The sequence below is a fragment of the Corvus brachyrhynchos genome, unplaced genomic scaffold, assembly GCF_000691975.1.
Source record: "Corvus brachyrhynchos isolate BGI_N302 unplaced genomic scaffold, ASM69197v1 scaffold3, whole genome shotgun sequence".
NCBI lineage: Eukaryota > Metazoa > Chordata > Aves > Passeriformes > Corvidae > Corvus > Corvus brachyrhynchos.
The window spans coordinates 7,073,223-7,086,781 of NW_008237619.1; the positions used below are offsets into that span (position 1 = coordinate 7,073,223).

The following is a 13,559-nucleotide window of genomic DNA, read 5'->3' on the forward strand; positions in this document are numbered from 1 at the left end:
AGCGGTGTTTCAATGGAAACTGTAAGAATATCTTTTCTATGTTTTAAGTAAGTTTCTTTGTCATTTCAAAAACTCCTCCCTGTGGTTTTTTAATAAATTAATCATCTAATTAATACCATAAGTTGATGTGGAAATTCTGAATTTGCTGTAGCAGACTGGGCCCCATGAGTTTTTAGTCTACTGACCCCAAAACAGTGATTCAGAAGATGAGTGAAAAGAAAACATTTTTAAGAAGTATTTTGTTGCCAATGAAGAAGTTACTTTATTTAGTGGGTTTTTAGGTAGAGACACTTTGTATTCTGATGTTAGATCTTTGTATCCTGTGCGGTATGACTGAGTGTTCTCATTACAGACTTTACAAAGAACAGATTTGAAGCTGTAAGAAGTTTGTAGGCAGTGGTTTTGCACACTTAGTTTGTACAGTAGGCTACTCTTGAAACATATGCGTTTTATGCCTTGAAATGAATTTCCTAAATATTTTTACTAAATAATATGTGCCATCCTCTCTTTCCCTGGTAGGATGTGGTTTTATGCCATGTTACTTTACAGGCATTAGTGTCCTCAAACACAAAGGATGAGGAGTTAATTATTCACTTTTCCTAGGAAGTGCAAACCTGTATGCATGTAAACCTTGTTTAAATATTGAAATCCACATTGCTAGAATTCTCTTGCCCAACAGTTTTTGGTGTGGGCTCCAGCAATGGTATGGAGTTAAAATATGCCTAGGAATTGTATACTCAGCAGTTAAGTCCCTAGTGAGAGCCAAAGCAGCCTAAATCCACATTGGGAAACAATGGAGGTTCGAAGGAGGAATTTTGGTTAAAACTCAGGGCTTTGTTAGGGGATCAAAAGTTAATTAAAAATAATCTCTCCTTGACATGGTCTCTGCACAGCACTCTTCCTCGTACCCCCACTCCTCACCTACAGGTTGTCTGAGTAGAAGAGAGGTTACTTTGGAGCAGGGGCGATTGGTGACAGTTTTTCCCCGTGTACTTTCTTTCACATTCAGAGTAATCTCCAACTGTGCTGTCCCACTTGGTCTGTAGTTACTGCCTTCCATATAATCAAATTCCGTTTAAGGCCTAATTTTGTATCCACTTTATCAAATGTCAATTATTTAGCTTGCCTTTGACATACTCCAAAAATATAAGGGAATCCGGGGGAAGCTGAGCCCTGCAAGCATCTCCTGGTGTGTTGCAAAGGTCTGTCATTCTGTCCTTCACTGTTGGGCATGTGCACCTTTGTGCTGCAGTAGTGGCCTCTCTAGCCCAAGCAGATGCTGTCATTGGATCTCTGGGGTTCAAGTTTCTTGCAAGAACTGAGCGAAACAGACTCTCTCTCCTGTTCTCCTGCTCCATCCCAGGGGGAGTCTCAGGGAGGAGCTCCTCTGCGCTCCACATATGCTGTGGCACAGAGTTTCAGGGCTCAGACCTTGTCTGGGTCGACCACAGTGTCCCTTGGGTGCTCTGTTCCTGTGTTTCTGTGCCAGTTGTATCCATAGCATTTCTCAGTTGCTGGGGTGAGGCGAAGGTGTCTCCTACTCCAGGGAAGTTATAACCTCTACTTAAAGATGGAGCCTGATGTGTTCACTTTCCCTGGCCCGTGGGCAATGCTTGGATCAGAGAAGGCCAAGGTGCATTGTAGTTAGGCAACCTGAGTGTGTACTGGAGATACTGAACCAGGACTATGGGATCCACCTTTTTCAAACACGGAAGAAATCTTGGCTGGACTGTGATTAGCAAGAAGTACCCACACTGGGCCTGCCTTTGCTCCTCTTTCAGACAACATCCGAGAACAGGGAAAGAAAGCTACTTGAGTCCGTGGAATGGGGATTTGAAGCTATTATGTCAAAGAGAAATGCTTGCCAATTTTTCTTCCTAGAAGGGCAGAGATGCACAGCAAATACTGGCTGCTCCACCTGGCAGAAGGGGTTTAGTGCCTCTCTCCATTCATGTCTCCCATCCACTGCGTTTTCACAGGACATCCAGTGATTCTTTGATTTAGCCCCAAACTGCAGTGAAGCCCAGCTATGGTTTCTGTTAGCTTTGAGCTTCATGACTTCAGTGTAGTGAAATCAATCTCTGAGAAATTGCATGCATGTTCTTGTGTGACTTAGGTGCACTCTGTGCTGTTGCAGCTGTGGTATCGGTATGTGAATTGTATCAAAGTGGGACCGGCTGCCTCTGAGTAATGCTGAAAGGTTCCAGTTAGTCACCGAGGAGTCAAATGATTCCACAAAGAGCAACTAGTGCTGGGGCAGGGCCAGGATTTCCAGGGAGAGACACTGCACTCATGCTTTGCTCCTACCAAAACAGAGAGCTCCCACTGGCTGCAGCAGGATCTGTGTCAGGGCTGCAAACCCTGTGTGTGCAGGCTGCTCTTCCTTGGAAATAGGAGCACAAGCTTTGCATAAGGGGTTGGTGTAGGAATACACAGTTGTCTGGTGCCTACCTGCAGGTGTAAGGGTGACTGCGGGAGTCTGGAGGTAAAATCTCAACATTATCTATTGTGAAACATCAGCTCTGTTGTAATTTTGATGTGCAACTCAGCTTTTTTTTTCTTTCTCTCAGCAAATTATCTCATAGGTAGTCATCTGTCAGCTTCCTTTAAGAAGTGCAGAGATGTGAAAACCTAGGTGTTAAAGGAAACTTGAAATTAATGAAATAATGCACTGTTTTCTCTTCTGTTTTTCAGTTTAGAGTTTCTATACCTTGGAGGGAATTTCATTTCAGCAATTCCACCTGAATTAGCAAAACTGCCTTCTCTGAGGTATCTAGTTCTGTGTGACAACAAGATCCAGAGCATTCCACCTCAGCTGGCACAGTGAGTATTTGCTGTCATTGGCCACTAGCTGTAATTAACTCTTTGAACTTTTTCTCTGTGCGTGGATGAAAGCACCTGGGAGGACCTATTTGTCCTTCAGTTTGTTAATGTGACTAGACTTGAAAAAGAACATCCCTGGCATGGTGCACTGCAGGCAAACCATGAATATATGATCTGGTAAACTCTATCAAAGGGTCAAAAAACTCTTTTAAAGTGTTTAAAAAACTCACCGGGATTGCAACTTACAGTGAATTAATAGATTTGTATAGAGGGTCCTGAAAAGAACCTGGGCAACTCAGAAAAGATAAATTGCTGCCTTAAGAAGTAAGAGTGGTACTGTTTTATTAGTAATGAATGCTTGATCTGTTTTGCCCTTCACCCCAAACCCTTCTGTACTTTTATGTTATACCGTCCCCTGTGCTCCCTTGGCATTCCTTACTTTAGGATCTCTGAGTCTTCATTTAATCCTACGGCATAGTTCTAGGGGCTAGATTAGTGCTTTATCTGTTCATAATGGGGGAAAGAGGATGCTGCAGCTCTGTATGTGTAGCCTAAGATGGGAAATGAAGATGGGAGGTGTAGCTGTAACCTAAAAACAACTGAATGGCAGCATGGAGTTCTCCGAGTTGGAATTTGATGATGTAGTGGGATTATTCTTGATATACAATGTCTTGTAACTTTTACAAGTTTGGGAGCAGCCCTGGATGCCATGCTGGAGCATTGCTTTGTGCTTCCTGAGAGAGGAGAGCCTCGTCCAAAAGCGAAAAAATTGCTTGTCCCCTGTGCCGTAGCTGGCCTGGCCTGACCTTGCTCAGAGGTGGTGGTGTCACAGCGCGAGGTGGTGCAGCCGCAAGCAGTGAAAACATGGGGCTTTCCAGGGCTGGCTGCCTCCCAGCAATCATCTTTAATGCATGAGACAGAGCAGGTGACTTATTCAGAGCACTGCATGGGACTGTTCTTGATGCGTGCACTGGGTACAAGGAAACGTTATGTCCCCTGAAAGAGCTCAGTTTGTACACTTTTGTTCTACCTTTTTTGGGGGTGTGTGTGGAGAATACTGAGAGGGACAGCAGCATGTTTAAGACTGTGTTTCTTTAGCAGGTACTCCGGTGCTGAGCCAAGTTTTCTAATGCACTGTGTGTGCTGGAGTAAGAGCAGCTCTTTTAGCATGAATTTATGTTTTAAAAGGGAGAAAAGCCAAAGAAAAAGAAGATGGTGGGAGAGGGGAGAGTAATTAGGTCTGCGTAATGCAGTTGTGTGGCAATTTTGCTTGCACATCTTGACAAGGTATCCATCTCCATCCTTAGGCTGCATTCCCTGCGTTCCCTTAGCCTGCACAATAACCTGCTGACTTACCTTCCTCGAGAGATTCTTAACCTGGTCCACCTCGAAGAGCTGAGCTTGCGTGGGAACCCGCTGGTGGTGCGGTTTGTGCGTGACCTGACCTACAATCCCCCGAGCCTTCAGGAACTGGCTGGACGCACAGTTAAAACTCGCAACATTCCCTACCCTCCCAGTGATCTCCCAGAGAGTCTTGTCCGGTACCTGAGCCTGGCCAGCAACTGTCCCAATCCTAAATGCGGGGGTAAGTTCACCTCTGCAGCTCTGCTTCCTGCTCTTACCTGATGGTTTCCTTTCCCTCTGACTTGCCATGACTTTATAAGCTCACTCAGGTTCAAAGTGTTACTTACTGCATCCACATTCTGCCTGTATTTCCCTGGCTCCAGGTCTCCTGCAAACTTGTCTTTAAGGAGCCTTGTTCCCTTAGGAACAGTATTCAGAGTTGTAGTACTGGTTTACTGTATTTGCATGGGAATATAAGACAGCACTTCTGTCAGAGTCTTCGTGGCTCATCCCAGCACTCCAGTATGGTTTTATGGTCTGAAGTTTCCGATCCATTTGCCCTGAAATAGCTCAGAGCAAGTAATGGACAGGAGAACTTTCGCAGACACTCTTGCTGAATGGTGAGCATCATTTCTGGATGGAAGAGAGGAGAGTGGCTCTATTGCTTAGCAGTTACCAACAGCAACTTGTTTAGTTCTAGCTTGGGACCACTAGCGTGTAGTTCTTGGAAGGAGAGGACTTAATAAAACAGCCTGGAATGCTTGGGCTTAATTTGGCTCAATGCTTAATCTTTATCCAGAGTAAATGATCTGCACATTTAGCCTTTAGAAGATTAAGGGGAAAAAAATCATTAATTAGTATCTACCCTGCAGTCATAATGTTATCTTCTTACAGGACAGTATCAAAGCACGCTCCATAAGCAAAGATGGAAGGGCTGGGACTTCTGTTGGGAGGAAAAGAAAAGTTTCTTTTTTTAAGAGTTTTGCACGGCTTGGATAACAGTGGATTGGTTCTGTGCTTTTTCACTATGCCTTATGAACTTGCACAGTACAGCAGCATTGCTCTAGCACTGCAGGAGAAAAGCTTACTCCTGACCAGCTAGGACTTAAAACACTGCTGGAAACTTCTGAAAATGTCAGCGTCTAAAATCACTTGCTGTGACAGGAAGAGAACATAATTGTGCGTTACAGCAAGACTGTTGCCATGGAAAGTAGCATCCAAGCTCAGCGTGGTGACTTCACTCAAGCAGAAGAAAAGTAGAGCTGTGAAGGTCTATTTGTGAATGCATTTTTACTAGCTGGTAGAAGAGGTTCTACCAGTTTGAAAATACAGTGCATTAATTCATTTGACATTTAAGAAGTTTGCAAATTCCCAGCCCAAGTTTTCTCCCTAATGGTTAGAAGAAATTTCCACATTATTTGGAAGTAACTGCCCTGTGTCTTTACGTGAAGAGTGTGCTGTTCTGAATCACCTACCAAATAACTGCTAAAAAAAGAAAAATACAGTTTTACAGGAGTTCTTTACTAAGAAAAGAAATTACACATTTTCATAGGTATCCTGGTCCCTTCCACCAGTACCTCTTTGCTCCTGCATCCAGTTCAGTGCCAATTAAATCCTAATTCAAGGCATGTGCTCCAGCCATAAGAGCCCTGCAGAGTTTGCAGGTCTCTGGGCACAGGGTCTCATGTTTTTCCTGTTTCCTCTCCCTCACAGGTGTGTACTTTGACAGCTGCGTCAGACAGATCAAGTTCGTTGACTTCTGTGGGAAGTATCGGCTCCCGCTGATGCACTACCTGTGCTCCCCAGAGTGCTCCTCTCCCTTCAGCTCTGCCTCCCAGAGCTCCACTTCCCAGAGCGAGTCTGACTCTGAGGATGAGGCCAGCGTTGCTGCGCACAGGATGCAGAAAGTCCTTCTGGGATAACGGGCAGCCAGAGGGGAAGACGGGAAGGAAAATGGATTTGAAAAGCAATAATGGAATGGTGAAGCATGAGCCACTGGCCTGAAGGGCTCATGAGAAATTGTCCTCAAGTCCATGCAGGGCCAGAACATCTTAGCAAGCCTAGACTTGCTTGGTGCAGTGCTGCTTAGGAGATCTAACTCGGTAGCGTGCTGCCTGTAGGTTGCCTGGGGTTGTTAGAAATGTCTCCTGGCTGGGAGGCACCCCCCTCCCTCAGACGGGCTGGGAGAGGGATTTGTTCTCACTGGCGGATTCAGAAGGATTTTAATATATGAAACTTGATTGGACTTCAGTCATCCTGCAGAGCAAAGGAGACTGCCCAGATCCTTTAACACTGTGGTAAATTAGAAACAGGCTAATGATGCCATGTGAGTATGTATGGACCCCAGTGTTTTATATAGCAGTTTGATTCCTTTCTGTCTCCTTTGATCTCAGTTACAGATTTTACACCCATCCACTGAAAATGAAAGTTGAATTTTTTTTTTTTTCAGGACTAGGTTTTTCCAGACTCTGGTTACTCTTCCTTTGCCTAGAGGTGTAGGGTCTCTGTACTGTTACAGATGTTATAGCCATCACAGAACTGAGCCACCTTTTTTTTCTCCCTTGTCATACTAAGCTGCTCTTAGTGTCTCCTAAGAGTATTTGTTATTTTTCCTCCTCCATCTTCTTCCCATTACACCTGAAGTGTTGCTGCCTTTATGGTGCCTTCAGAAAACAGACAAGTTGTTCTGTTATACTCGGTATTACTTCAGACTTGTGGCCTGTGCAAGGGACCAGATGTGATGCTCTGTGTTATGCTTTTGAGTCTCAGCTCACAGATTTGGAGCAAATCTGCTTTTACAGCTGTGAATTGCAGGAAAGGTCTTGATTGACATTTTTTGTTTATAAACAGCCACATTTCCCCACTGCAGTTTGCTCTGCTGTGCTTGGTAGAGTTACTTTCCATCTTTAAACTTTCCATCTTTAAGGTCACCTGCCTAATGTACACAGCAGCTCAGTGAATTGAAAGTACGCAGAGAAGTGCTGTGGAGATTGAATGTCTTTTTTCCTGATTCCTAACAGGAGAGGAAAAGCTGGTACGGAGGCAAAGGCATGTTTTCTGAGCTTCTTGCATGAGGTGCTTTTGAAACGTCTTCCATATTTATTTGTTTGCATTTGCTCTTGTTGCAATGGCTTTGGCACTCTGTTGATGGTTCAAATAATACACTGAGTTATCTTAAAACTATGTTTAAAGGCAAGCTGCAGAAAGTAGCTCAGAATTTTTAAGCATCAAGAAATACCTTATAAAATTAATACTACAAATTGACGGGTATCTATAAGTCAACTTTATGAGGCTATTGTGTGTTTCACTCAGTGAGAGCTGCCCCTTTATTAATATTTCATGGTAGACAGTCCTTTTGATGCAGTTTCTGATAGAGTAAATCCAACTGTGCCTTTGAATGCATGAGCAGAGCAAAACCATCATGTTAAGAAGCTGAAATGAACAAGAAAAACTTTCTTAACCCACTCCAGCCCTACAGGGTAATTTAAAAACGTGTCTCTCCTGCATTCAGAAAACACATGTACCCATTTGAACATCTTATGGCAGCTCTGCATTAATGGTCCTGTTTAATTATGTTTGACACTTTATGTATTAAAGCACTTTGACAATTCTGCTCTTTATAACTAACTTTAGTGATTTTTTTTTTAATGAGACTACAGTTTTTCCTTTTATGTGACCTGAAGAACAAGGTCTGTCTTGGTGTGCAGGTTGAATTTCTTGCCTTGCATTTCCTTGACAGCACTCTTTATTTCCCCAGGTTCCCTTGGAAAGAACTGGAATTTGAAAGACATTACCTGGTTGTAAAATAGTACTCTGTCCATTGTTAATCATTGCAACTTAGTTCCTACATGCACATGTGACTCCCTGTGTGCATAGATCTGCAGGGAATTAATTGCATGTGCTCTATGCCTTTCCAAGTAATTATTTTAAAGTGTATTTTTAAGACACAATAAGGTGTATGTGCCAAGCAACTGGATGTCATTTTAACAAATTCTGTGAGGTTTGCTTTGGAAGAAGAACCTACAGATTTTGTGAGAAACCAACTGCATGCTGTTAGTGAAATTATAACCAGCGAGTGGCCTGTTTCGTTTGTCTCATCTTTCAGATGCCTCTTGCTGTCCCAAGTGAACATAGTCACGCCAATGCTGAACGACAGTAAGATGATTCCAGAGCCACAATTTTAACTTGCCTGCTGGTATAACCATGGCAGTCAACTGAGTGATCTAGAGCTTGACTCTCCTGCCAGCAAAAGTGAGCCACACAAGTTGAGATCTCACGATCTTTTGAGCTCAGGGCCATGAGGTACCACCTTCCTTTCTTGTCTTTAGCAGCAGCTGCCTTGAAGTCATGCATTTTTTCACTTCACGAAGCTAGATTTCATCAGAGTTCCTGTTTGCACAGTAGCACCTCTGTGTGTGATGAGTTCAGACCAGTGGTGGCTGTTTCTAATTTAGCTTGATCCTTAACTGCAGTTTCTTTCCTAACTGAATAGGCATCCCACTTCTGCCCAAATATTATATGGTCTATTAGGGTAATCTTTTTTTTCACAGATTCTTCACTGTAGCCAGGTCAAAACTTGACATCTTATGCAGTTGCTATCTATGCATTTTTAGACTTGATAAAATGTCTTGACTCTTAAAAATTTTTATATATATATATATATTCCTAAATATAGCTACCAAGTTTTCTTTTTGCTGCTGGGCTTTAAAGTGCAATTCAAGTAAGTCAGAATTTAAAACAATCAAGAACTTGTAGGAAAAACAAATTACTGGTTGGTTGGGTTTGAGGTTTTTTCCCTCCGACATAGTTTTGAGAGGACTAGGGATGCAGGTGTGTATTGTAGTGCCTAACACATTGAATCCCCATGAGTAGTTTTTCAGCAATTGTTAGCCCCCAAAGACTCGAAAGTGTACTGGGCAAAAATAGGTAAGACACAACTTGAAAATACTCAGATTAATGATAGGCGCTAGTTTCTATCATTCCCTTCTCAGGGGTCCTGAGAAGTAGGCAGTGTTTTTGCCACTGTCTGTCTGTTTGTTTTCTGTCTGTTTTTAGCAGATTTCAACTCCTACAGATGCATCTTCAAGTGAAGTCTTCAGTCAGTGTTTGGGTATCAGTCCCTTTGTAGCTACAGCCGCCCAGCATGGCCAGCTTTTGAGCTGTTTTTAAGCTGAGACCCAAGTGTGTTAAGCAAAGTTGCTCATTGCTTCTTCCCCGTTGGGCCTGGGGCCCTGCCTGCATTCATCCCCTGCCCCACCATGCCTCTGCCAAGGAGAGCTGCTGGTGTGTTTCTGAATGCAGGTACTTGATGGGAACAGTGGGGTCATGTTAAAAAGAAGCAAAATATCAATTTGATGGGAAGCAACTTAGACAGTTGCCAATTCTTTTATGTTTCTCTTTCTTTAATAAGAGGTGAGACCTGAGGAAGTCAGTAATGAATATTTAAACATACTCTGAAGTGGCCAGATGCAGTTTTTCATGGGCTTCTCCTGGTCATTTTAAGTCTTTGAAATCTTGTGTTGAATTATAATGGGACTGGGGGGGAGGGTAGGGGAGAACCAGCTCCTTTTTGTTCCTTACTCTTGTTGGCAATAATGAATGGAAGGAATTTAATCCAATGAAAGTAATGAAACTTAATCCTTGCAATGCATCTTTGTTGCCCAGTTCAAAGAACTATTTTAATGCATCTTATTCACACCATGCCCTCTCTCCCCAACTGAAGACACTTTGAAATAGACTGCTCCAGAGTGCACACTAATACAGCAGTAACTCTGTCTTGGAAACCTTTCTATTGATTATTTCACTTGCCTGCCTGAGTAGAGAATTGATAATTTACTGACCAGAACACTAAGGGTAGAAAGGGTTCTCATCCAGCCCTCTTGTTGAATTTTTAAATAAGCATTTGTTTTAGGACATCTTAAAGTGCCTTACGATTTTAAAATTGTATTTTGCCTGAAACATATGAATGTAAACTATCTCTAACAGTGTTTCATTATAAGCTGTAAAACAAATTGCAAACACTAAACCTACAAAAATGTTACTCTACTGTTGTCTGTCCATTATTTTCCGACATCTCAGTTCTGGTGTTTCTGCAGACAGAACTTCTGTAGGATTGGAAGCATTAAAATGGGGCTGTATGTGGTCGGGGAGCGGATGGGATTTGACCTGTGCTGTGTAAAACCAAGAGTGGGTGAGACTTCCAAAGGGACTGCTGAAACTCCTGGCTCTTGGGGCCCACTTGTGACAGACCAGTGTGTGTTACAGAACCAGATCCTGTTTTACTTCTGGTATAGTGTTGCAGAGATTTGCTGCACAGTTTAAAGGCAGAAGTAACTCACAGACTGGATAAATACCCAAACAAGAGAAGGTGGTGTCATGGTGGAGTTTTCCAGCAATATGAAACAACAGTTCTAAACTTTGTGAATTGTTTCCCTCTTAATATTCTAACCTTGAAACCTCTAAATGACTTTTTGAATGCTAATTTTCTGATCATGTTAACTGGCTAATGTGTTCCCATTTCTTGAGTAACCCCATATTTCCTCCTACATCCTGAAGAGTTTTGTGATCTATTGCCAAAATGTTTCGGATCCTGCTGTGCAATTACCAGTTGTCAGTGAAGAAATGTGGTGTATCGGAAAATGGGAGAGTGGGAAGCAAGAATGACATGGCAGGAACTATTTCAGATATAGTTCAACTGCATATGTAATGAAAAACCTCTCAAATTATGCAGCAGCTCCATTTTGAGTAACATAAAGTACAGAGGAGTGCAGTGACCTTGCAGTAATAGCCAGGCTGCGAACATTCTTACTTCTTTTTGTTAACTAATTTAAGGATACCCTTTTCTGTGCCTTCTTAATGCCTACCTTATATTTGGAAACAAAATCCAGAAGTGCTGATTCCTGACATGAGTTGCCCATGTTTTAGTCTCTGGGAGCAAATCTTGGCTCTCAGACTCTCCTCTGACTTCAGTGCTAGAGCAATGGAAAGGGTGCAGAGGAAACGTGAGTGACGTAGAGGGCTGAACCAGATGCTCAGAATGTCAGATTGACATTTTAGGCTCACGCAGTTGCACAGATCGACAGGGAAGCGTTCCATTGATGCATTCATTGGAAGTGTGTCATCATAAAGTAGAGCTGTACTTCTCCTACTCAGACATGCTGCCTTAGGTGATCAAGACAGCTAGAGCTGAATGTATGCACCTTTTCCTTTGCACTAAGGCTGTGAGTTGCAGTTGCCAACCTTTTAAAAAAGAAATTTTGGGAGAAAGTCCAAGTGCTGCATCAAAGAAAGGCAGGGCCATCTCTGTGTCCTGGCCTGGGACCTACTGGTAGCAGCTCAGAGCTACTCTCAGAGTGGTAAAGGATTAATGTATCTTCAGAGTGTTGTCCAAGTGCCCTGTCTGTAACCCCTCCTTGACTCCATAAAAAAGCAGGACCCAAAGTCAGTACTGATAAGTGAGTTGTATATTTATCCTAAATATTACCCTTTCATCAGAGTGTCACAAGGCTGGCTGCCATTTACACATCTCTGAAGATCATTGTGTTGGCAAATAAATGATTTCATCAAGCTCTGTCGTTCCTCGTGCAAGGGAACGTGACAGACCAAAGTGTTACAGGATCCTTGCCTGAGCTTGACTTGGACACTGATGAACAGGTGAGTTGGGAGGGCAAACGAACCCTTCATCAGGGTCATAGCTTAGCTGGGGACAGGGGGTCACAGAGTGAGCCCAGCAGGTCAGCACATCACCCTTTACATCTGCAAGGACACAGACATTTACTGCTGGTGAAAGGACATGTATGAAAGGCACAGCATTTTTTTTGGTTCTGAGGATTGTCCCTGAAAGAGTAAATTTCAGCCTTAGGGCTTTGAGAATGGATAGGAGAATGCCATTGTGGAAAAATACTTTTCAGTAATTCCTGGTGTTCCTGGCATCCCTAGTAAAAGTTAGTGTATAACAAATGTGCAATATTGAGCAAGCCATGTCCTTTGTGCCAGCCAACGTTACGTGGCTGCTCTAAAGCCTTGCTTTGCAAACGCTGTTTGTTGACTCGGGAGGGCAGCCTGTGGTGCCTCAGGAACAGCCACGTGGTGGGTGTAGGTGGCCTGATGGATTCTCCTTGTGAGCAGTGTAACACTGAACAAATCTTGACCAAACTGGCATTTCATGGGAACGGGGAGGAGTATGGATGGGGACCTGGATGCTAGAAATAGGGGACCTTTCATTTCCCTTAACAATAACCCTCTGCTTCCAACATGCAGACATGCATGTCCAAACATGGGTGTTTTTTGAAGGCTGGGGTAAACGTGTCCTTTTGGGGACATCTTTTGCATCAGGTTAACGAGTCACTGCACTTCTTGTACTTCCTTGGCAGAGGATTCCCCTGGGCTACTTGGGACAGTGCTTTGTTTCCGTGTGTGTGCTCTCCCTCACAGGGCCCTGAACTCAACCCCTGCTCATAAAACCTCCCCACAGGCACAGGGGGCCTGGTGAAAGCAGTGGCTGAACCCAGCACTTTGTTTCTGTTGTGAGTAGCACTGCTGAAAGGGGCTTGCTGGAAGACTTTAAAACATCCCTTGCATTTATATAACCAAACACCCTTTATAAGCTAAATCAGACCCGAGTGGTTTGCAGTGGTTTTTATCTTCAAATAAACACTGCAGTGTGTTTTCCAAAGTTGGGTTCCCTACTTGGTCTCTTCAGGTATTTGGAGTTAAATTGCATCTTTTTGTTTGTTTTTCTTTCTTTAAAGCAGTCCTGAGTCTTCTACTGAGAGATATAATCATAAAAGGCCTTGCAGAAAACCCCATGCAACTGGGCTCGTCAAAACACGTTTTGAAATGGTCCAGGAATGTCTGAAACTTTATGTTGGTCTTTCACAACTTGCAACCCCATCTGGCTGCCTTGCACTTTGAAAACGTGCTCAGAGATGACCCTTTGCCACGGTTTATAGGGAAAACCCACACTGTGGTGCCTGGCTATGGCTTGTCCCTAGTCCCACGCACAGCCCTCCAAGAATCCTGCCTAGAAACACTTTGTAGTGCTTCTAGGAAAACAAATTTTGTTTGGTGTGTATGTGGAGGGGAGAAGTATTGCCTTGGGAGGCAAAAACTTCCCTTGACTGAATGCTGACAGCCGGCATATGCCGGGCGTGTTGTGGCAGCAGGTATTTCCATCCCCGTGCTCAGAGGTCTCTGCAACTGTGGGCCATGAGGAAGAAAACCATGGTGCAACATGTCCAGGAGCATCTCGTTTTCCTCCACACCTCTTGATAGAGGGCTGTGGGCATGGTACATTTAAACTCTACATGAATAAGGTATTTGCTTTGGCTTATTGTTGTAAATATGGGATGCATTAATAGTGGCTGGCAAAGCCCTGATGCGGTGTATTCCTG

At 43.4% G+C, this 13,559-nt stretch overlaps 1 protein-coding gene across 1 annotated transcript; it reads left to right on the forward strand.

Moving 5' to 3' along the window:
* Nucleotides 1-2,665: 2,665 nt before the first annotated feature.
* On the forward strand, nt 2,666-10,207 carry LRRC58 (leucine rich repeat containing 58; the record flags this gene model as incomplete). The annotated part of the gene is made up of 3 exons (XM_017731646.1): nt 2,666-2,823; nt 4,131-4,408; nt 5,881-10,207. Coding segments are annotated over 3 exons (645 nt in total), but the record flags the coding sequence as incomplete, so codon positions are not given.
* Nucleotides 10,208-13,559: the final 3,352 nt, after the last annotated feature.